Source organism: Odontesthes bonariensis, chromosome 10 (genome assembly GCF_027942865.1).
Source record: "Odontesthes bonariensis isolate fOdoBon6 chromosome 10, fOdoBon6.hap1, whole genome shotgun sequence".
Classification (NCBI taxonomy): domain Eukaryota; kingdom Metazoa; phylum Chordata; class Actinopteri; order Atheriniformes; family Atherinopsidae; genus Odontesthes; species Odontesthes bonariensis.
Window position 1 is genome coordinate 20,424,477 of NC_134515.1, and position 24,740 is coordinate 20,449,216.

General features: G+C 41.6%; 1 protein-coding gene across 1 annotated transcript; it reads right to left on the bottom strand.

Moving 5' to 3' along the window:
• Window positions 1–6,942: 6,942 nt before the first annotated feature.
• LOC142390924 (protein Wnt-2b-A) lies at window positions 6,943–18,535 on the bottom strand. Its single transcript, XM_075476802.1, has 5 exons — window positions 17,833–18,535; window positions 14,960–15,180; window positions 11,510–11,787; window positions 9,803–10,067; window positions 6,943–8,191 (listed from the first exon to the last, which is right to left on the bottom strand). Exons 1-5 carry the CDS (start codon window positions 18,012–18,014, stop codon window positions 7,962–7,964), a joined length of 1,176 nt encoding a protein of 391 aa, XP_075332917.1. The 5' UTR covers window positions 18,015–18,535; the 3' UTR covers window positions 6,943–7,961.
• Between the last annotated feature and the right edge of the window lie 6,205 nt (window positions 18,536–24,740).

Genomic DNA, 24,740 nt, shown 5'->3' on the forward strand with positions numbered 1-24,740 from the left:
AGTGTTTCTCCAATGGGAAGGACTTCTATTACAGCTGCTTGCTCTTTAAAGCTTTAACTAAATTATTTTATTTAGGCTCCTGTAAATTACTCTCAACATTTTCCTTTGGCTTAGTGATTGTTTGATGAAGTATCCTCGCTTTTATTGCGTCCATTTACATTTTTTTCCCCATATTTTTATTTTATTTTATCATTTTTTGTAGCTGCACAACGTTTTTAATTATGTTTGACGGTTTATTGATTGATTGGCACCAGCAGAAGGAAGCTTTTCAAGCATACATGGCTGTCTTTGACTCTCCCTTTCTCAGTCTAAACTATAGGATTGCAAAGCTTGCCCGCAGCAGCTGGATATTCACATGCAGGGTGGTAATTCTGTCACATTCCCCCAACCTATCGAAAACACAAACCCCCTTCAAAATCACCTTCTCTTACAGCGTGCAGCTCCATCAGATTATATGTCCCTCTTGCTGTTGTTGTTGTATGTGGTTTGGCTCGCTGTGTGGTAAACAGCTGTTGGTGTGCGCTTTAGTGTCTGATAAACACATTAGACTGTTGTTTACTCTGGTCTAAACTGTCCCAGTTCAAACACTTGATAGATATGGTGCTTCAAGCCAATAACGAAGTTGTGAGCATCATTTTGGATATGTGAGTGGACATGAAATCACCACAATTAAACACTAACTGACCGAACAATCCTTTTTTTTTTTTTTTTTTAAAAGATATATTTTTTAGGTTTTTGAGGAGTTTTTCATTCATGGAAAATTATAGAAATGTTTACTAATCGCACTCTCAGGGCACAATCTTACTTCTGAAATACTTCTCCAAATTCTAAACTTTTAGCGGATTTGATGTGCCATCTGCCCATTTAAGCCTGTGGATCCTGACCAATCAGAGCGCACTCAACTAATTAGCACGTGGCCTGTCAACTTCTATCTTTTATAAACTTTTAAATATGTGGAAACAAATAGTACTCCATCAACCATTTCTGGATAAATTCAAAGAGATGAGTTAGTTTTAGTGTACTTGTATTGTACATTGGAAAAGCTGGGGTAGTAACTAAATACACTTGTCTCTGATCAAGCAGCTTGACCATGCAACATACTGCAGGACTGAGTTCTACTTTTATACCCCTTAGAGTAAGTGCTGCTGCCTGATCCCGTGATCTCTGCACGAGAGAAGCAGTTCACAGTCCACTCTGAAGTGAACTACGGTAACTGAAGGAAAACATGGTAACAAAATGCCAAAGCAAGGTGTGTCCCCTGCTTCTGTCTGACTGGGTATAATTAGAATACCACAATTCATACAGGCATTGGGAAACCAGTGCAATTCAAAGGCTTCCATTTTTCCGTAAAATTTTGTTTGTAAAGATGGTTCAGCATTACTGTCTGTTTGAATGATAATGCCATCTGTTTTATGTTGACATAGTTTTATTTTTGTTTTTATTTTTTTTTAGAAACGGTGGCTTTTGAGATGATTACATTGGATTTTGTCATTTTCATGTTCCGTAAATCTAATTTGACACATGGAACAATAAAACCTCCTACTTGTTGACACTGAGTGAAATTCAAAGGTCTGACCGTAGCTCATGGTCTCGTAGCATTCATATTAAAGCTGGGTTAAGCCTGTGTGAAGCCACTATTATACTTGATTGAATTGTCCCCTTACAGAGCGTGGGAGGCCAGAACATAAACATCTCACTCTGAACAAGGAGAGGGACAGATGAGTTTCCCTCTGTTGTTTTAGTTACCCCAGTGCTTTATTGTAAAACTGAAATGATATTGTTCCTGTGGCAGCTCTGTGTAAATGTTTTGTGTGCGGTATTCCTCCATTTCGTGCCGAGCGCTCGCTCTGTTTACCACTGTTTACTGAGTGACTGAGGCTACTGTACTGTGTCCTTACTCTCAATCTGCTGCCTTATTGCTGGTGGAAGGTGAAGCCTGTTTAGGAGCCTGGAAGCACCGCTGCACTTGGCTTTGGACGTCAGGGAAGTAGACATGGAGGCTAAAGAAAATCCCATGTTTTTATAATTTCATGTTTGGGCCAATTTAAGTGCCACAGAGAATATACAATATATTCCACGAAAGAAATGAACACTGTTGAAAAGCTGCACCTTGAGACACAAACAAAACAACCTCCCACATTCCACATGGAGTGTGTTTGTTTGTGTGGTCAGCTTGGGATTCATATTATGAGTGAACTTGTGTGTATCTTTCGAGGTTTGTGTTTTTAAAGGTGAGGAGTCTGGGAGACTGGGACTGGTATGATGGCTCCAGGGATGCGATAAACACGTCTACTCCACTTGAGGCAACAACAAACACAGAGTTGTGAGCATGTTTGAAGACAGGTAGATATTTCTGTGGATTCCGCTTCTACTAATTTTCCTCATAATTGTAAATTTACATCAGATGTTGTTTGCCACGAGCAGAAATTTGTAGAACAAGGACACAGATTGGTTTGGCTTTCCAAAGCTGATTAGAAGTCATAAGAATGAACTGAGTTCTGGTTTGATTGTGTGCACGCTGGGATGGCTCTGCGCTATCTATCAATGTCACTCAGGTAGCCACGGTATCACTGTTAGTGTCAGCATCAGTGCGCGTCAGCTGGTATCGCTCACTGGTATCTATGTCTGTGAGGCCAACACAATTTGACCCTGACCCTGTATCTCTCCTGTTTCCCGCACCTCAGCCTCGCGTGTGTATTGTCAGTACAAACCCCCAAAATCTCTGGTATGTTGGTTGGAATTTCGGCTATTTTTCCAGGTCACCGTTGTTTGTGCCTTGCGAGGTGTGTCTGTAAATTTCCACACAGGGAGGGAGATAAACACACTCGCGGCATCACATGCATATACAAACCTCGTCACAGGGCAGTCCACACCTTGTAGCTTACAGGGGGAAGAAAAATTCTGGAACGTACCATGTAAGTGCATGTATACATATAGTGTTTCATCTCAGTGCCTCATCAAACTTGAGGTTTGACGCAGCCCACAACCTTTCTAACTTTCTCTTTGTGTGAAAAACAACTTGTATTCTGCTAGCCAACACTCAATGACAGCCTTCTGGCTGAGTGCTGATCGACTTCTATTACAAATAAATTATGGGGGACAAACTATTAACAGTGTTGGGTCAGGTCACTACTCGTGAAAAATTGATTAATGTCAACCTGCATGTGCTTGTATGTGTGAGCATAGTTGGAGCATTTTTTTTAAAAGAATAAAAAGTACTGGAAATCTTTTGCCCTTGTGGAAAGTGGGGAGATTAAAAACTGCTTCACCAATAAAGGGGAAAATTCCCGTGTCACTCTTTTCTGCCTGGTGGACCAATTTTTTTTGCAAAAACAGATCTGCTGTTGTCACTGTTGTGTTCACGGGATACTGCTGTCCTGTAATGCTTGCTAAAAGTGCAGATGTGAACCATTTTAGGAAATGACAGAGCAAAGGGGCCAGTTAGTAAGGGTGGGGGTACTGGGGGAAAGAGTTTGAAGGTGGAGAGGGGGGTGGACATTTCTTCGTGTAGGTCTCAGCAGATAAATGTTGTATGTCATAATCCCCCTTTTTTCCCTTAAAGCAGACGATGCAATTCATACTTTTCCTCTCTTTCATTCTCTACACCCCACAGGTCTTGGCAGGTCACGTAAATATTAGTTTGAGCTCCCTAACAAATCTGCACCTCCTTCTGCTCCCACAGCCTCCCGGCACAAACCTATTTCCAACAAAGCTGCACCGCCTTATGCCTAATGCCTAATGCCTAATGTCTGACTCCCACCGCAACAGATTGAAGCAGAGCTTAAGCATGAAAGATGAATGGAGGAGTTGACACTATTGGACAGATTTGACTCCAGCACAGCAGGTGCTCTTCTGAATAGCTTTACCTCATTGCTGGTGAGCCAGAGAGCAAGCTGTCAATGTTTAGGAGGTGTCAACAGGCACCAGATCAGTGATGACCATTCATAGTGCTGAAGGCTCTCTGTTGATACACCTAAACTTTATGACCCCTGACCTCACCAGACTCCCCCTTCTACCCAGAAATAAGAAAAAAGACCAAGGCTGTGTTGGCCCTGAGGGGGAAACTCATCCCACTGCAAACCTATACGCAGACTTGTATATTTGTATGCACTCTCTGGTCATGAGCTGTGAGTGACGGAGCAGAAAGACTGCTAACACACTGAGAGCTTTACCGGACAGGTGATAGGTGAGTTTTGGGGACACTGAGTTAATGCTGTCCTACCCTGCAGGTGTGTACATGTGACTATGTGTGCAAAACAGATCGCATGGCTGACACCCGGACCACCCCAAGGTGGCTCTCCAGCTAGATTCCCACCCACAGATGACTGCATCGGAGGCAGGAAGGAGGCAAGAGGTGGAGAGAGGCGGTCTGAGAGATGTGCCAGATGGGACTGGTAATGATGATGAATTGTGGGGAACATGGTTCAGCTTAGATTAAGATCTGCTGATAAACATGCCCGCAAGGTCTCTAAGTAACCCTATACATTTCTCTCTCCCCTACATCCACCAGTTTGACTCATTGTGTTCCTTCCCTCTGTCTCACACCCCTATTTTTTGTATACAACAGTCAAGGCAGGACTTCGGGACGAAATGTTACATTTAGCTCTCTCAGTTTATTTGGTGGGGCTAGTTCTGTCTTGCACCTCCAGCATTCACTGTTGATCTGCTTGCATGCATGGATGTGTATGTAATCGGAGTGAGGTTCAGTCTCTATTCTCAGAGTTGCTGTCATTTGGCAACCAGAGCTTAGACTGACATGCATTGCAGCCCTGACATAAGGTTATAAATCTTTGTTACTGTCAGTTCTGCAAATGTTCAAGTCTGACTGCCCTGCTTTGTTGTTGAATTTCAGGGTAACTGTTTTTTGTTACAGCCTTGACTTTATCTTCTATCTTGTACCATTGTTTGTGTTGGTTAAGATAACAGCGTAACTGACAAATTCATTGGTAAGATCTGGAAATGTGGCAACAACACTACAACCGAGAAATTCAGCCCAGGTTTGCAGGAAAAAGTGAAATAGTCATGCAAAGGAAAAATATGTTTTTATGAAGAGGAAATCTATATATTTTTCATGCCATCCAGCACAACTTTCAAAGTAAAGTATTTTAATAGGACATGTGGTTGGTGATTCCAGCATATTTTGTGTGTTCAGCCAAGGCAGCAGGACACTGCAGCCAGTAATCCAGGAAAAGGATATTTTGATGCTAGATGCTATTGCAGGATCAGTTTTAGAGTAAGACACAAAGTTTCTCTAACCCTGACTGTCTTGTTTTTAATACCCAACAGTAACTAATCGGACTAGTGTGTAATGTGGAAGAACGAAACAGCAACTGAATGCAAAAATGACTTTCATTGTAAAGGCAGTAGTGGTCAGAACTTGACTCGATCTTGACTCTCCCACTATGCAGTTGAGTATGCAGCACCATCCGCCATCCCCTCTGACCTCCAACTGCAGACTTTGTCACCCATTTACTGTGAAGCAAAGTCAAAATGTGACTACTTCAAATGGTGTCTTGCTATTTCACTCTATTCGTTATTTGCTGTTTTCATGTTCAGTAGTGTGACAAAACAACGTAAATTGTGTGTGTACATGAATCAATTCCTGTCTGTTAAGAACATTTCAATAAATAACTTGTTGATCGATCATAACCCATAAAGCCAATGGCCGCATATGAAAAATAAGATCAGGGTTTCAAAAGAAAAAACACAGCACAGATTCAACCTTGGAACCTCTTGAGTTGTTTGATGCCATTTCTGTGCCCTCTCCTTCTCCCCCTTCTTGCCCTAACTGCCTATCAGCTGCAAAGACTAATGGTTTGTCTGTGATACTCTGTAACAGGAATGCTCTCAGCCTGGCATCCAGGACACAGACAGACTGCCACAGGACATTGGCACCAGAATAGTTTCAGTGACTGGAACGACTCGATAATATTACCCTGCGGGACAATAAAGCTTATCTTATCTATGATATTAACCTCTCATGGCTATTAAAAAGTCACTTTTAGGATCTTTAGGTGAGGTTCATAGTATGACATGTGAATCACATGTCCATTAGAAACTTGAGTAATGAAGCAGTATTGTAAGAAATATCTTGCAGTGATTTAGGAAACTCAAATTAGTAGTTTTTCTTTTTTCATCTCAGCTGCTGTAACTGAGTCTTTGTCTCATGGCGTCTTTCCTCAGCCTGGAAAAGGATAAATTATCTTATCATCAGGAGACAGTGACCAACAGCATGCAGTATGCTGTGTGAAATCCTTACGATAACCTGTAAAAAGACAAGTTTTGCAAGTTTGCTCAGTAATAAAATCCTCAGCTCTCTGTGCAAATGTGTTTACACACTACTTGGACTTAATTTCGATCCTGTGGATGATATCCTATAGAATTAACGTTGTCAAGAGTCTCTGGCGTCTAATGGAGCAGAGCCCGAGCTGGAGTGTGGGGAGCAGAGGGGGCTGAGGCTGAGAAGATTGCTGGAAAGTATTCCCTTTGATAAGCTGGCCAAGAACCCTTTGATTAAATGTGGTCCCAGCAGGAGCCCACACTAGATCCTCTGTGGCACAACCATGTCCAATCACCAGCTATCAACAGCCCCGGGTAATTACAGTCATCTAGTCATTAGCCTGGGACCCACCTGGAATTCCACATAGCGAGGGGTGGGATAGGGCCAGCAGGGGTTGGGGTTTTAGGCTGGGCCTTTAATCAAACACTTCCCTCCCCTTGACAGATATAACACATCCAACCCCAATCCACACAGAATCAGCCTTTGTTACTGACATACATTGTAATGTTCTTGTTGTTGAGGAACAGTGATTGCATGTGTTCTTACTGGAACGAAATGTATTCAAGATAGTACTCCATCTTCTTTTTTCTTTTTTTTTGCCTCCAAGCTCAGTAGATGTGTATGTCTGAACAAAAATCAAAGATACCAATGTCAAACCACCATATATTTCATATGAACATCTGTTTAGATAAGGCAATATACACAATGTTATACAAGCAAGCTGGAGAGCAGAGAAGTGAGATCTGTCGATGTTTTGGTTAATGTGTGACAGAATGACAGTATAGGCCTCAGTTTTCTTTGTCTTCTTCTCAGCAGCAGGTTGTCGTCTTACACGCTGGAAACTATAATACACCGTATCATCACAGTAATGGGAGTGCTCTTCTCTCTCCCAGTTTCAGCCAATGTAGTGCAGTCTCATCTACAGATGAGAAATGAAACAACACTTTACAATTTAAATAAATCACTTTAAACAGCTTTCTTTTGTCCTTTTTTTTCCTTTTTTGTACAGTTTCATTCAACGTTCCAGCGTCCACTGACGCAGCCGTCCATTTATTCATTTGGTGTCCATCTCCTTGTTCTCCGTTAGTCCTCTGTCTGGACTCCTGTTTGGCCACATGTAGCCAAATGTATGCTAAGATGTCCACTTCTCAAATTGCACTTACCAAGCTATTTTCCAAAGTCCAACCAACTATGTCCTTTTTGTTTTTGGTATATAAAAGTGTATTTCCCCAAAAATCTGAAGCAAAATTATGTGAGTATATGATGTAATAATACTGGATATGTTTGAAGGCTCAGTTAATGTAAAAATTTGTCTTTAAAGCATCATGAAAGCAGCAAACCATTTTAAACCCAGAACCATGCACAAGGAAAAAGGCCATATGATTTGAACCGGTGTTAAAAGCCAAACCGGTATCACTGTTCATCTGATCCTGGCAATTCAATCACGGGGCCGTTCACAGACATAGGCTAACGGGTAGGGATTCATATTGATGGGTAATGGATTCTAGAGCTTTCACAGACAGGTAGAAAAGCCATGCAATGATGAGACGAGGTGGGGGAAGGGGAGGGCGGAGACGCAGAGCACTTTTGGACAGAGTTTCCCAGAATGCCATGTTCCACAGGATGTCCTGCAAGGGGAAAGGGGTGGGGTTGCATTACAGGGAGCAGAGGAGGTGTGTCCTCAGGTCTGGTCCGACCACTCTGCTCGCTTGGGGGCCTTGCACGTGTGTATGTCCACAGCTTCCTCACAGTCCTTACACTCCACTGCACAGCACCATTTGAACTTGCACTCACACTTGATAATTTGCTTGACTCGAGTGGTGTCGTAGCCACGCCCACAACACATGACCTCGCAGCCATCTGTGCCACGTGATGTCTTATTGCACACCCGTCCAGCCGTGCCCAGGGAACCTGCACAAAGAGTTGAAAAGGGTTAGCCAAGACTTGCTAACAGTTATAATGTAAATCTCAAGCAATTTAACTGGTTATCTCTTGTCTCACTTCACAGCCAGTTCTGGGTTACCCAGATCTACAACAGATCTGTTGTCATCTTTTTAAGCCTTAGCTACAAAATATATCCACGCTCTTCCATTTCCATTCTCACTGGCCTTGTCCGTGATGATTGTTGTGTTTATGCTGTAATCATACAATTTGGCAGAATCCATCATTCTGACTTGGGTGACTTGAGGCATCAACCCATTTTTTTTATCATTTAAAAGGTCTGAATTTCAACATAATAAAACAAGAAACAATCCAAGAAAAAACATTACAGTTTAATTAATCATTTTTCCAGGCAAGAATTTTAATGTCAAAGAGTCAACACTTACGATGCATAAGCAGATTGAAATGGGACTTTTTTGGCTCAGGGAATCAGATAAGACGTAAAAGAGGCATCCACTCAAGATATATTTGGTTTAGAGGGAAATGTTGTTTGTAAGGGCAGCTAGAAACAGAGGTAAAACAAAGCAGGCGCAATTTTTACCACCGCAGTGTTGGAACAGTGTAACATACTAATCGCCGATGTTGAACACATCATAGTGTTTAGCATTCTGGCTATTACCTAATGCAGTGGCATATTGTGTGTGTCTTATGTGAATGTCATCCCCACAGAGATTAGAGCTCATGTTTGGTGTGAGAAGCTCCCTGTTTGAATTGCTACCTATCACAACAAGCTGCCCATAGAACAACAGACCCACACACACAACTATGCAGTGTTGGTAGAGTGGCCTATAGTTATACTGCCTTTCCCAAGCCACTGCTCCCTTTGAAGCATCTCTGTTTGTGTGTGTGTGTGTGTCTGTGTGTGTGAGGGTTAAATGGACAGTGGAGCGTGACAGACAGACAGGCTCTCACACTCTGAGGCCCACTCTGCCCTCCAGCTACGCTTAGTTCAGACAGACAGAGAGGGAAAAAGACTGTGACAGACAGAGAGAAGTGACTTTTTTTTAAATGAGCTGCTTGTGTCCCTAGGCTGTGGATTCCACTGAGAAGGTGAGAAAGAGGGGGAGGATAAATGAAAGGATGAAGGGAGAGGCGGATACAGGAGCGAGCATGAGGAAGAACTGAAAAGAGCTTGTGAATGACGGAGGCGCTGATGTCAGATATCCCTAAAAAATTGATCACCTTTTCATCCATCAACCAGCCAATTAGAAACAGTCACATATGATTTGGCGCACTGTGTAAAAGATGATCAAGACATCTCCTGACCACAAGCTTATGTATGTGTGTGTTGACAGAGTCTGACAGAGGTCAGGTGGTCACAGAGCGACTATATCCTCAGGGTACAAGGATATTAGCTTCCACCGACATCACAGGGGAGGCCTGCTGTGTTATCTGAATACCATTACATGCACACAAGTACACAGACATTCACACACAGAAAACACACTAGTCATGCCTGAGCATACACACAACATACACCCCTAAAACATAACACAGTCGGGGCAATCCGTCAACATTCACGAGAAACTGCTCCTCCTGTCTTTCAGTCTGCCTTCTTCTTCTCTTCCTCTGCTGTCTTACCTGCAGCTTTGTCTTGCAGGCAATAATCCGGAGAGTTCTCGAAGTAGACCAGGTCGTTTTTGGTGGCCTTCCTAAAGGCTTTGTTGGCCACAGTGAAACCTGTCCCATCCTGATTCATCGTCACCTCGACTGCGCCGTTGTATTTCTTCCTCAGGTAGTCACCGGTCTTCCTGAAGTCTGACATGGCCATCCAACATGTCCGCAGCGTGCAAGAGCCGCTCACACCGTGGCATTTACACTCCAGCTTCATAAAGCGCTTCACTGCCTAAATGAAAAAGTGTGGACAGTTGATGTAGTTTCAGCCATTATTAAATGTGGTTTTCCATGTTATAAAAAGGCAGCACTAATGCAGTATTTCTTTTAAAGGTCTTGTTAATCCCCCTTTAAGCAAAACATACAGTATGTCTTCATTTTATGTTACATTCCGTGGTGTAATGTTCGGTAGAATAATTCAGTTTCATCTTCTCATGTCATGAATTATCCTCTAAAAATTCAGTCAACAACATTTTTCTTTGGTTGCTTGTAGTTTTCACTACTTTCCGCCAAAGAAATATTTCTATTTAAGGTTTAAATCATACCCTACATTTTATTGGCACAGCACACAGGATTAAAATATGATCTGTAAAATGTACCGTGTAAAGATAAATGCATATGCTAGGAGCGCACTAGGTCTGAAATGCTCTTTTTTTTTTTTTTTTTTAGAAATTCCTCTGTAGTCGTCTCTGTGAGATACACAAGTACCATTTTCACTGTTGAATTCATTTGACAATTTAGTCGAATGTACTGAATTTGGACGTGACACAACTGTGAAAGCAATTCGCAGTCTGTTCTGCATTGTTGGGAAAGATTTTCCTAACAATTTTCAAGATCACCTCTTTAAATGATGACTGACAATGTTCCAGAATCCATGCAGTGATTCCGTGACACCACGGGAATCTTTCCCAAATTGATGCTCTTTGTTTGCATTTACTCACAGGAGTCCTTAGTTATTTAGAAACATGGTTGTATCTCAAGAAAAAGTTGTATAACTGCAAAAAGAGACAACACCTTCCTGGTTAAAGAAGAACTAATCGGAAATGGGTTTGAAAGCTCCACAAACCTTACGGTAATGTAGAGGATTAATAGTAGTTTTTAAAGAATCAAGCTGAAGATAATTATTAATACAGGATTTAAAAGCCATTTAAGGACATTCATCCTGGGAAAATTAACACTCGAATGGCTAAGATGGTCATTTTTGACACTCTTGAAATGTATGTAAACACTAACTCATAAAATAAAAGACTTCAGTGCTGCTGGTCCATGACTTTTCCCTTAAAGAATGTGTATTTTCAATTGAAATTGTTTTTCAATGAATAACTGAAAAGGTAGAGGAAATACGATCACTTCCACCTATTTCAGCTAATCACGTGATTCTACCTTTAACTTTCCCGTGGTTGGTGTGGTAGGAATTGTGGTGGGAAACATAGTAATTACCAACTGTGGTTGAGAGGCCTTTAGACAATGTCTGGAAGCAGATGCTTCAGAACCTGGATTGTGATTATTTTGATACCTGCCATTACTGGCGATTCCATCGGAGAGTGAGATGACATAAATGGTGAGCTCTGCTGCACTATACCTACGGGCACTTGACCAGGTCGTTGTTGTAGGTTGTTGGTCTTAATAATGGCCACTTGTAAAGTTTTTTTTTATACAATCATGCAGACTTACTGTTCTGCCACAGCGGTTGTTGTGGAGGTTCATAAGTGCCCGAGCATCTCGGACAGTTCTCTCTTTGGCATCTATGAAGGCTTTGGCAAACTTTATCCCGTAGTTGATGTTATCGCTGCAGCCGCCCCAATCAAACTCGCCTCTATCATCTCCAGCTCGTCCACGTTTGTGAGGGTCACAGTTGCACGTCTTCAGCTCCCCCTGACTGCAGGCCCGAGTCAGGGCGTACACAACTCCTGCTGAGGAGATGGCATAGACGAAAGCTGCTTCCCGACTGCCTGAGAGCGAGACACAGTGAACACAAAACCAAAAATAGAAATGGAGGTTAGACTGAGCCAGAGGTTAGAGTGACAAAATCTGAATACAGACATTACAGTTACTCGCATAATACCATACAATAGATTCTCTGAGAGTCAAAGATGTAGACCTTTGCAGGCAACATGTTATGAATACAAGGATACACATAGTGCCATGACAAGACCTGGGTGTGAGCCTCGAGGACACGAAGGTGCAGCTAACAGAGCAAATCATGCCTGATGTGGAGAATAGACCAGCTCTGTTTAAATATTATCATGGAAATAAGCCTAGCTGCGGGCCTCTTATCCACTCACATAAATTGTTTAAATACAGACACAGTGATACCCCATTTATCAGGACCAGGGTGATGTCATGACAACATTATCTACCATTGCTGTGCTCATCTGTTCTTTACTGGTTTCTTCAGAGTTGAACTCTTGTGTTGTGTTGCCAAAGACTTGGAAAGAATTAGATATAGTATTTGGTCACAGCAGCAGCTCTGGAAGAGAATGACCCAAAATACAACACGGCAGCAGAAGGCATGAGAACTTGTTCACCTTTAGTCTCTGTGACATGAACATAACATATACAGAGATTTTTTTTTTTTTAGTTGGTGTCTGTACTCAAAGTATTGCAGTAATGCTGGACTTGAAAAAAAAATTCTTCATGAATTCGGCTGCTTGTAAAGTACAAGCTGCCTTGCCCATTTTTATTGGCCCGGTTACTTGATCATTAGGCGTGTCTGTCTGCCAAGAGCAAAATCCTTAAACTGCAATTAGCCGTGAGATTTGACAAATTATTGCATTGCCGTTTTATGATTTTGGTCACAGCTGTGCCCCCGAGCATACTTCTGTAGTTAAAACATAACAAGCATCTAAAAAATATTAGCTTAGTGTATTAAATTCACTTTGGATTTTCATGAATATGCATGACTGTGCGGCCGTTCCTCTTGTGCCACCAGTAAGCCGCATAATTTACCTGCATGTAATGAACATCAACACATAATGTTTTGTAATGATTAAATGAATAAACTGATAAATCTACACTGCACATCTCTCCAGATGATGAAGTCTATCTCATCAAATATCCCCAAATTTGGAGAAGATAAAGATTTGTATTTATTTTTTGTTCCATAATCTGCTGGCAAGGACAAACCACTAACTAGGGAAGTGCCAATCGTGAAATTTTGGGCAAGTCCCGATACTGCAGATGAGAATTTTGCCAATGGCCCATCGTTAAAATTGGGTGTTTTTGTCACTTTTTATTTTCCCTTTAAACAAGAAAATATGTATTGTAAGAAATAACTCAACGGCTCAAAAGTATTTCAGTCGGTCATCACACTAACTTTAAATGAGCAACAATTTCAGTCGGGAAAACAATTACAAATTATCATGAACGTGTTCATGAAAATATCCTTTCAAAACACTTTTTAGTCTGTTAAAACATTAACAACTCAATTACTTTTCAGTGCTTAGATGGCCCAACAAAATATCTTTGTGTCCAGTAAAGTTGAATAAGTCCAGTCAGTTCCAGCGCCCAAACAATGCAATACAAGCAGGACAGACCAGAAAAGTATCAGTCTTTGCCATCGATTTGATCCTATTTGCCAACAGGACAATTGCATTTGAATATTGGCTGATAACGATGTAATATATCAATGGATTTTTACTAATAATGCATCCACATACTGTATGATCTCTTGATTTTTCTATACAGCATTTCAGTGACAAAATGCATTCTTCTGAAATGCAGAGAAGTAGGATTAGGTTTTATGAAAAGAAAAAAAAACACTTTGTAACACGAATCTCTGAAAACAAGCTGCTCATTTACTCTGCAGAACTGAACCAGCTTGGCACTGAAGACTCTGCATGATCCAACCTGCTAGTTCTGTATTTACTGGAGTGTCCCATTTAATCTGTGAGGTGGGGAGATGGGGGCAGTGGGCGCTGAGGGGCTGCATGTGGGGGAGCACTGAGGAGGGCATCACTGGTCATCTTTCAAACCTGCGCTGTTTGTCTGACAGTGAGAATATGTCTCTAAATATTTACATCTACATTACTGTTTATTCCTCTCCACCCCAGACACACACACACACACACACAGGCAAACAGACATAGGGTCAGTATCTCCATATCTGCTACTTCTCTGCATACATTGCCGGCCCCCACACATGCTTGGGATGGCTGGATGAGGCACATGAACAAGACGTGGAAAGTCAGTGATGCCAGAAACTGAATTTGAAGAGATGGCAAACTTTAATGCATCTAGCTGCTACAATGAGTTGCTGCAGATGAAGCAACTCATGTGGCAGTAGATACAGCATTAGCTGCATCCATAGACTTAAAGATTCTGCATCAAAGTCGCACTGTTTCCTCAGTAACTTGCAGGTGCAATACTGCATCTAGACTTGGCATTCAAAAGGCAACACATATACTGACTGCTACTATTGCTCTTGAATGTATTATGCTATGCAATAAAGTCAATTCTACACTGTACTGTATTACTTCTATTTATGTTTTTTCTTTTACAGTTTTTTTTTCTCACCGTAGTTTGGAATTAAAGTGTTTACAAAAGATGAATGCACATTTAATTACTGTATTCCTGTTAATTGACAACGCAATACAGGAAATAGTTTCAATGCACTTTTTTCTCTGAGGGTGCATTGAAGTTAAGAATAAGGTACTGTGTGGCAATAAAACGCCAGCATACTGCTCAGATCATATGATAGTGTAAAGAGAGATGCAGCCTATCAGGTATATTATGCTGAGTTTATGTCCACATTCAAAAACAGGGGAGACATACATGTACAGACTCTGGATCTGTAAGAATATGCATGTGAACATGCAAGTGAAACAGTGTGTATGCTCAATTGTGTTACAATGCGGAGTAGTCTGGCAGGGTTGGAAAAACAAATGACGACAAGCCCACATCTTGTAGCCTGTGTGTTCATTGACGAGAGCCCTCACAACAGTCCATTAGTGACTGTAAAGCAGGAGCACCAGCATACGCAGAGTACAAGACAGAAAGAAAGAATGACAAGCCAGTAAAGGTGAACAGGAGAGACTGGAATGAGGAGTGACTGAGGTCTATGCCTCTTCAGGCATCAGGCTTCAGTTATCAGACAGACATACGTGTGACAACACACTGACTTACTCCGGAGCAGGACTCGTCCAAAGACGGTGTGATCGCGGTCCAGTGTGCTGCAGTTCCATCGATGGTGTCTGAACTGGTGCTGACACTCTCTAATCCACTCCTTGGTGCCTTCGCCGATGGCCTGCATGATGTCAGGGTGGCGCTGGCAGAGCTGACGCTGTTTGTTCACCAGGCCAGGGATGTTGTCACAGATTACGCGGGCCCCCAGTGCACCAATGTACCTGAGGGGCCCAGAAACGAAGACAGTTGGTTTTAAACTGAACAGACAACTTTTGTGGCATGTAGAAGACTTCACAGTGCAGTGGTGAAGAGACAGCTGCGATTGGTGGTATTCTGCAATTAATTACCACAGGTAGGTGTCTTTAAATGGGAGTAATGAAGCAGACACAGAGTGGTGAGTGGCATGAAGAAGAGCTCCAGTAAAAGTCCTCTGAGTCAGAGTTCACTACACTTAACAGTTAAAGGTTTGCGAGTAGGAGGGGAGTGGAAACCATTTACTCCACTCTCCAAATAAATAAGCACTTAACCTCTCCCCACAAGACCTGTGTGTGTATGTGTGTTTAAATGTTTCCCAGTGGGATAGTTGACACGTCGTCACAAATCAGAGCGCAAAGTCTGTGGCCTCCAATAACCGTGTCAAACTAAAACCCCATTTACTCACTTTACTCTTCTCTGTCTTTTGCCCGATGGCTCTCATCTTACTCAAAGGTTCTTCTAATCTTTCTTCACATCCTAATAAAACAGACTTTTACAGTACGGGGAGGATACGAGTGCTTTGTTGAGTTTGCCCAAAACGAACTTCAGTCGTGATGTGCCTCTTTGTGCTTGTGCAGATGACCCCTTGCTGCCCAGTGGCTGCCGGGATTTTGGCGGGTTGGCGAAGGGAGGTCAGTGAGCGTGTAGCTGTGTGGTCGTGTTTTATGAGGCCGGGTTAGAGGATGGAGACTGGAGACTCAATATTCCCCAGGGTGGAATTAGAGAGGAGGAAAAAAGAGCGGAGTGCTCATCAAAGGAAAGTGCCAGAGCAGCAATTCACACTTAATTTTCTCTCTCTGACTCTCTGAGAGTAAGGAGGACTTGTGGACTTTATGGGATAGTATATCATCCTCCACAGGTCTAAAACAACATGCTGTAAAGGCTTGTGAGTACACTGGATCACAAGAGTAAGAAAAATAAAAGACAAATAGGGACACTCTTTTGCGGACTCAAGATCATGCAGCCACAACATCTTTGTGCGACACTGGTCCTGTCTTCAAGCAATCACAAGTTGGATAATAAGCAGCAGAAAACATTATTTTCTCTGGCATTATCAAGACAAAACCATCTCACTAGCATCTCCATAATTTCCCCCCAAAATGAGCTAAAGCCAGCAAACAACTAGAAAGGTTTTTATCATGGATTTATCTTAAGAAGGAAAAAGGAAAAATCAGGCTTGCGCACTTGCTATATCTGTGACAAGCAACCCCCAATTATTAATCAGAAGGTGAGTGTGCTCTCTATTTTACAAGATTGGCTTGAACAATTAGTAAAGAAAAATATTAATCATAATGCATCCATATGAAATTCAAGAATATTTTCTTTAACATTTCTCAAGTGGTTGCAAAATCCCACAATAATGTTTTGTTGCCCACCCTGTGGCTTCAGATCTCCCCATACAATATCATCCCTTATAATCTACCCAAAGAAAAACAGAGACACGGTTAAAATATCATCTATACACTAAATTTCCGTCAAAGCCAGTAATGTCCAGTCACAGCTTCAGCTCACACTCTCTCCACTACTCCCCATAACTGCTTTTAATCTACACAAACTATTAGGCATTCCTTCACCCTCAAACCCGCCCACACACAGACACCTCTCCTATAAACACACTCACACACACGGACATTTTCTCTTCAGCTACAAGCAGTGGGATATTTTTTTTTAACCCCTTGCCTATGCTCTAAATTGCTGGTTTGGGGTATTTTCATGAAGTCAGTGTGCGTGTGTGTGTGAGAAAGAGAGGTGTGGTGGTACCTGGTGAATTAATGACTGCTCTGCCTGGTCCAATGCAGGCTCCAGCTGAGCTCAACACTCGCGTTCAGCCAACAGCGCCGGCAGATATATTAAATCCATCGCTGCGTTGTTATTGCGCAGCATGGCAGGCCAACAAACTGACTTTTTTTTTTTTTTTTTTTGGGTCGCAAAATCGTAAAGAGCTCGAATCTCATTCACAAACTCATAATTCAGGTCATTTTCTGCTCTCTGTCGTGTTTTTTTGGCTCTTTGTTTTAAGGGAGAATGATTTTTAGTTTAATTAAATTATGACAGAAAACCACTTAAGGAGGATATTTTCTGTCAGTGCCATATGAAATTCAACGTTTGTGGCAAATGGTAGCTTATGAAAATCTTTTTGACCAATCTCAATGTATTTAGATTATTTGCAGCAAAAAATGAACGAATAAGAAACGGAATAATAACGCCAAAATGTTATTAACCTCAAGTGGCCTTTTCTGTCTGCTGTTGGAAAGTCGTTGATTTTTGGATTTTTTTTTTTTTGGAATGAGCTTTGATATTACTTTTGGAATAGTCATTCAAGCTTCTGTTTTGTTTTTTATTTGTGGACTATTTAAATCCACAAAGTTTCCAAGGAAGAAAGCAAAGCTACATGCTTCGTTAGTGATGAACGTCAAATTTTGCCGTGTTCCTCTTTACAATTAAACGTACAAATTTACCATGTTTTGTTTTTTTTATAATGACGGTAATTATAAAAATAGTTATACACCTCATACTCATAGATTTCCCCAGTCTTGTGTTTCGAAAGAAATTTCATACAGCTCCTATAAATTGTGGTGGCAGGCAGGTACCTGTGTGTGCGATGGATGCCCACTCACCACCATGAAGAGTCCACCCGAGGCGTCACGAGCAGCAGCAGCAACAGACACGCACAATAAATCCTCGAACTGGCACCGGCGTTCTGACAAGAAGAAGGCCGGGATGAAAGTCTGGATCCAGGCGAACCACAGCGCTGAATCCGTGCTGCCCGGAGGCTGAGAATCCTGTTTAAACCGAGCATGGCTCTTCTCTTCTTGTCCTTTTTCGTCCCCGAAGGTTAAAAAAATATGAAAATAGATAGATAGATAGATAGATAGATAGATAGATAGATAGATAGATAGATAGATAGATAGATAGATAGATAGATAGATAGATAGATAGATAGATAGATCCTTGCTTCAATACAAACAGTTTTTAAGTTATGCACCTATACAGTTGGTAGGCCTCATTATCCAGTGTGGGACTCCTTGTTGCGCTGCTGTCAGCGGAGCGGGGTGCGCGTTTTCGGTGCCATGTGCGCACCAGACTCTCCACTGAGAACTTCTGGCTGCCAACTGGGGGCTTACCTGACGACGCAAGCAACAAGTGTGGGCAGTTTCGCCTCCACTCTCAGTTCCCCGGGCACTTCTCCTTTGGTTTTTGCTTATAGTTCAGAGACAGAAATAGGGTCCGAATCAGTGCGAGAGCCAAAGGTACAGATTGACCGTCAGCTGTTCTGTCTGCTGTGGAGCTCTTTGCTGGGTCGGATGCTCGCGCCGGACCTCTCCTTTATTAGTACACGGTGGACAGAGTCCGAGCTGAGGGAGAGAGGGGGCGAGAGAGAAAGAGATGAGGGAGGGCTCGCTGCTGACAGATCCCGACGCTCATTGGGCAGAAACAGAGGTTACAGAGTTTGACGAGGAAGGAGATATTAAAAAGGGATGATCGGACGAAGAAAGGTGCGCGTGTGTGGATGACATGATGCTGCTGCTGATGAGAGGATATTATGCGTCAAGTTGAGTTCTTCTATGACCAACTCACAAAAATCATAGCAACTAATGATGATGTCCTCATTCTACAGCTCATTAAAACCGGATAATTAAATCACAAAAAGTGTTTTTCTTCAACAGTTTATAAATCACATCATATAAACACACATGATTGTTTCGTCAAATCTATTTTTTATACCCCAAAAGATAACTATTTCAAAATTGCAGATTATTCTGAATAAATCTTACGATTTTCTCTGATTTTTTCATTGCATAAAACATCGAACTAATATTTTTTGTCTCGAACACTGCACCGTCCCTGACAAAGATTTAAATATAGTGATTCATCGGCACAAGATGTTCTCATTACCAAACGCTTACTCAGATATCCCTTATGTGTGAATCCAAGCATCACGTAAGGTAACAGCAGCGGTAGAAGTTTGAGAATAAAGCAGGGAATGTGGGACCGGGAGAACAGAGCCAAATCGTCCAGTGGAGCAGCACTATGGCCTAAATATGAACCACATGTGTAAGAGAGAGAATGCTGAGACAGCGCTGGAATAAAACACACACACACGCACACTCACAATTACTATTGCAGCTATCCTTACCTTTATTCCCATGTTTGTTTGTGTGTTCATCTCGTCTTCAGGCTTGGCTGTGTGGTGCCATCCATCATCAAATCTGTGTTGTTTCTCATCCTTACATGACTCCTGACGGATTAGAAAATGTTGTTATGTATCCAAAACCTTTCACAAACTCTAAATAAATAAATAAAACACTTCCCTGCTCGTTGACAGACCCCAGAACAGCTTTTATCATCACAGAGTTGAACCTCTACAGCTTGTGACAATAAATGGAGAATGTTACAGTTGATTCAGCTGACCCCATTAATACCAAAGAATGGGTAAACAAACCAGGAAAATCCCTGTCGGAATTGAAACTATTAGAATTAGCAAAAGCTGTTGCAAAGTGCTATTTCATCAAAAGCTTGAGAAAACAGTCCCAGTGTTTATGCTAAAGCTAGTGTTAAAGTTAAGCTCCTTTATAGACTTTTGGGTTTCTGCTTAGAGCTCTCCAGGCAGGCTGCTGCTCTCAGATTGAGTCACATTTTCATCTTTTCCACAAAAGAGCGCAAGCTCAAACACACAGCCTATACGGGTACAAGTTGATGAAAGACCACGAAGTGAGGCAGCAATGCTCAGCTCTGTTGAATATTTGTGCACTGCAGCTTAGCTCGCAATTTTCTGCTAAATCAAAAGGAATTAGGGAAGCACAAACACATCTGAGTTATGCTGTCTCCCGGGGCTGGAGCTGGAACTGGCTTTCTCTCGCTGTCTCTCTCTGAGCCTGTGAACTTGACCCCAGCTTTCTCTTCATAAACAATAACAGAGTCAAGTGGCTCCTTGTCAGATGGAGGAAAAGTTTGTCCTGATGTGCTGGGTCCATTCTGGCAACCGTCTCCTCAGAGGAAAAGTACTGATGGGGGTTGCTCTGTCTAAATACTGCATTGGAGTGAAAGAGGGCTAGAAGAGTGACAGCGGCGTTTGAACTAATCCAATTGATTTTTGTGTTGATACATTATAATTACTCTGGTTTATTTCCCACTGGTAAATTGCAGTTAGAAAAGGAATCGAGCCAAGGCTGAGCCAGAGGCATGTGCTCGAGGTGGAAGAGATGGACTAATGGCCCAGTAATGTGTCCCCCGAGGGGACTATGTGGTGGGATGCCACCGGCCAGGGAGTCCAGAGATGAGCTCAGTGTGTATTCTCATACCCCTGGCAGAGAGGAGCATTGAGAACAGTCTGTCATCAGGCCTGGCCAAGCTCCCACGCTGATGAGACACAAGGAAGCTCAAAGGGGGAAGAGAGACAGACACAGAAAGTGGGTGTGCTGAAACAAGCTAGGCACTGAGAGTGTTAAAGTTGTCAATAACATTGTTAAGTATCCCATGTTAATATCAATTGCTCTCTACTAATGGACATAATAAGTTCAGGGTCCAAAATCAAGGTAGGCTACTTTGTTAATGCCTTTTAAACAGCTCATAAACACACTATCAACAGAATGACGTCATTTATTTATGCCTCAAGAAAACTAAAGTTATATAAATAGACCCAAATTTGGGAGCTTATATTTAAGGTTTGGTAAAGTTTAAGAAAAGCTCATGGTTTGAGTTGAAATAAGTGGGAAACAATGGGATTTTGAATTGAATGACCAAGGTTAGGGAGTTAACTACAGCGCTAAAAACACAGGCCCAATCCCAATTCCTACCTTTGGCCCTACCTCTTGGGCCCTATCCCTCTGTTTTGAAGGAGTGTGGTGCCCAGTTCGTTTTAGGGATAAAGAAGTATTGATCATTTATCTCTTCAGTTGATGATTTGCGGTCCTCTTGCCATCTGGATGGCAAGAGGACCACTATTCCTCCTAAAATGGGCAGCATACCTCCATGAAAGAGAGAGAAAGGTTCAAGTTGTAGGGCCAAGTCAAGGTCCTGACATTGGATGTTAAAGATTGAACCTTCAGGGAACTGGCTCGAGGGTCATTTCATGATCTTGATCATGATTTCCTTTTGAAATTATCATGGTGTTAAGTCAGTCCAACTGCAGGACTATTATTTCATGCACATATTCCATGCACACGTGCAAACACTTTGACTCATTTATATTCCTTTAAACCTGTCACAAATGTGTGATAGCACCCCTTTTAAATGAGCATCAGAGCAGGGGTAGAACCAAGGGTGACATGGGGTGCCCCTGGCAACCACCTCCTGCACAACCAACGAGAATTAGGGTAATTATTTAGGTTAAAGTAAAGAAATATACCAAGATGTAAAACCAGCTAAAACTAATGGATGAAAATAAATAATACTGAGCCTAGCGATACATTTCTGTAGCTATTTTATGTACTTTCAAGCAACACAGGAGAATTTTGTGAACCTTAAAACTATTTGCTTTCAATTTCTTTTTTTAAGTACACTAACCTTTGTTATGCACATCGAGCCTTAGTTAGCCATCTCTGTTTTATTCCAGACAAACTTGGATATAAAATATTCTCCAGTATTAATGTTTGGTCAGTTTTAAAAAAAAATGTCACAACAAAATGTTCTCTGCTGCCTTGCACTACATGGTAGTGTAATAAATGTATGAATGAAAATCAGAGAAAGTAAACTGTATTGTAGATAAAGGTGTACCTTTTATTTACTTTTTTGTTTTGTCTTTTTGTGAACACGTTATATGTCACATATATCATAGTATATGAAAATGTGCAGTCCTATTTGTGCTAGGTCTTGTAACGTTACCTTGCCTACTGACATTTTCATAGCCTCTGGAGGTGTTTTTTTTTGTCAGACTTTAAAGTATGACAACAGTTTAACATGTGTGGCTGTGCATGTGTGGGGTTCAGACGGAGGTTGGTTTTTTTCAAATTGAAATTCTCTGGTGATAATTCAAATGTGAAATTCTCTTAACTTCTGATATTAGCAGTTCAGGTGGCTCAACATTAGAACTTGCTCCTATTCTCCTATATATTCAGGGATGACTTCCACATGGCAGACATGCCAGTGAATGTAAACAAGAATGAAAAACAAAAAAAATGGTGGGGAAAAGACAATATGCCCCTTCATTTATGTTCAGAGCTGGCAAAACAACAAGACATACGTTTCTGTGGCACCAAAATAAGAGTAATGGTCTCACCCTGGCCACCCCTATAAAATACTTCTGGCTTCTTATTTTGGTGGAGCTACTGAGCAAAATGCAAGAATGTCCCTGGCAGAGAGGAAATGTCGTAAATTTTTTTTTTTTTTTTGTAAATCTTCACGACCAAAAGAGCCAGCAGGTTTGCCTTATCGCAGGGATCAATAACTCATCAAACTTGTCATTTTATCCATGTAGGTTGCAGCTTGGCTGTTATTTCCAGTAACAAAGGGAATTGGGAAAAGGGTAACGTGTAGAGAGCAGAATGTGAGGAGAATCAGTGGCAGGCTTACACCAGAATTCAACTTCTGATGAGTCAGGCAAAACCAAAAGTGGTGATTTATATTTCAGATGCTATTTTTTTTTCATGGTGATGGTCGACTGGCTTTTATTCTTCTTTTGGCCTGATGTCTTCTGTTCACACTGTGAGTGAAGATACAGAGCGTGTCCAATTAGCTTTGTCCTATTTATGTCATTGCCCCTCACTCTTTTCCTCAGTTCAAAGGCAGTTACAAAGTGTAGACAGCACAAAGATTTAATTCAATTAAAATGATGCACAATTTAAAATCATCACCTTATATTAGTGTTTAAACATGGTTATTTGGACAACTATCTTAAGATAACAAAGGGTAAGAGATGGATTTAAGGCCTACCATGTTAAAGTTTGATGTGAAGATGGGTGCCCCCCCCCATGTACAGACAATCTGTTGTCCATGTTAAGTGGAATACAGACTCCTGGCCGTACTTCATAGTACAGTTAGAGGAAGTTTTTTTTTTTTTTTCTTACAACCCATTCTGACCTATTCTATACTGGGCCATCCACCCTAACCTCCTCCCTACAACACTTTGCAACTTCCATCAATCCAGTAGGTTGTTATTTAAAGGTTTAACACATGACCACTGCTGGATTTTCTCTTAGGACTGTATTCGTGATCTTCAAATTTCTGTATGATAATATAAAGACGATTTACTCAATGCTAACATCATTTTTACTGACTAAATATCCGTGAAGATAAAACAACCAGGCGGAAAGCATGATTGGATAATTATCAACTAAAGATGTTTTGTAAACCAAATGAAAGGTCAGAAAACAACACAGACCCCCTAAAAATATATGGTCCTCTGGCATAGACAGGCCACAATGTCTATGCCAGAGGACCAGAGAGCTAGAACTGTGATAATTTATTGTCTTGTAAATTTAGATCTGCCAACAGAGACGAACTGCCTTGAACAAACCCAGCGGCACTGGAACTCCAGAAGCTTCTGAAACGTTTGGCTGGCTTTCAGAGAAGGTGTCAGAGCCTGTTGTAAACTACTTTCCACCCAGCGTTAAGGGTGCAACAGAAGGCATGTGCACCAAGAGAAAGTTTGCGCTTGCACAGATGCAAACTTCTGTCACACGCACACACATTCTACATTACGTTACATCATGGTTGGCCTCCACAGGGATAAGCTCCACATACTTGTGAGCCTTTCTTTCTTTATCCCCAGGATAGCCTGTCATTAATGGGTTTTATAACACTTGTGAACACACAGTGTCCAAAGATGTAATGGTGATAACTCTATAATAGAACGCTGCAGGGTCGCTGGAAGATGCCGTCATGCCGCATAGGTCTGAAGCGTGCGCACACGAATGTGCACATACACTCACTGATACTGTGAGAGCAGAGCAGGTGATACAGATGACATCAAAGGGATATCCAGGGCAGCATGGCCTCTTTGACGTTTAACACAACTTAGACCCTTCTTTGGAAAATAGGCATGTCTCACAGAAATGATCTCTCACACACACACACACACATAATATATATATTATCATAGTTGAAATTTACCTTTATGGATGCTGGTATGGATGCTGGTCAGATTTACAGCACAGACATTGTCCTTGTTACTTCTGAATGGAACTAAGTTTGGGCTGAGTAGTTTCCTGTTTTAGAAGGGAGATGTCTGCGTGACGCACACTTCAGGTCATGGGCAGTTAGTCACATGGTGGCCTGCTGAAGAAGCATAGTGGACAGTGAATCAGTGAGCTGGACCCTGCATTGAGTCTTCTTTTTTTCAAATGAATTTTTTACACAAGATAAAGAGATCTTGTGCTGTTCTTAGGTATTCAGATTTGAGTTAAAAAAGTGTCAAAAAAGCAGTTATTTTAGTCCATGCGAGGGTCACCTTTCACGTTGGAGATTCCACCACAATAGATGGCGAGCTGTGATCACAGCCAACAGTTATTTAAGGAAATGAAGACACTTTTTTTTCTCTACAGACTTTTTTCTTACCTTTTTTCTTAAGAAATAAGCCACATGAAAC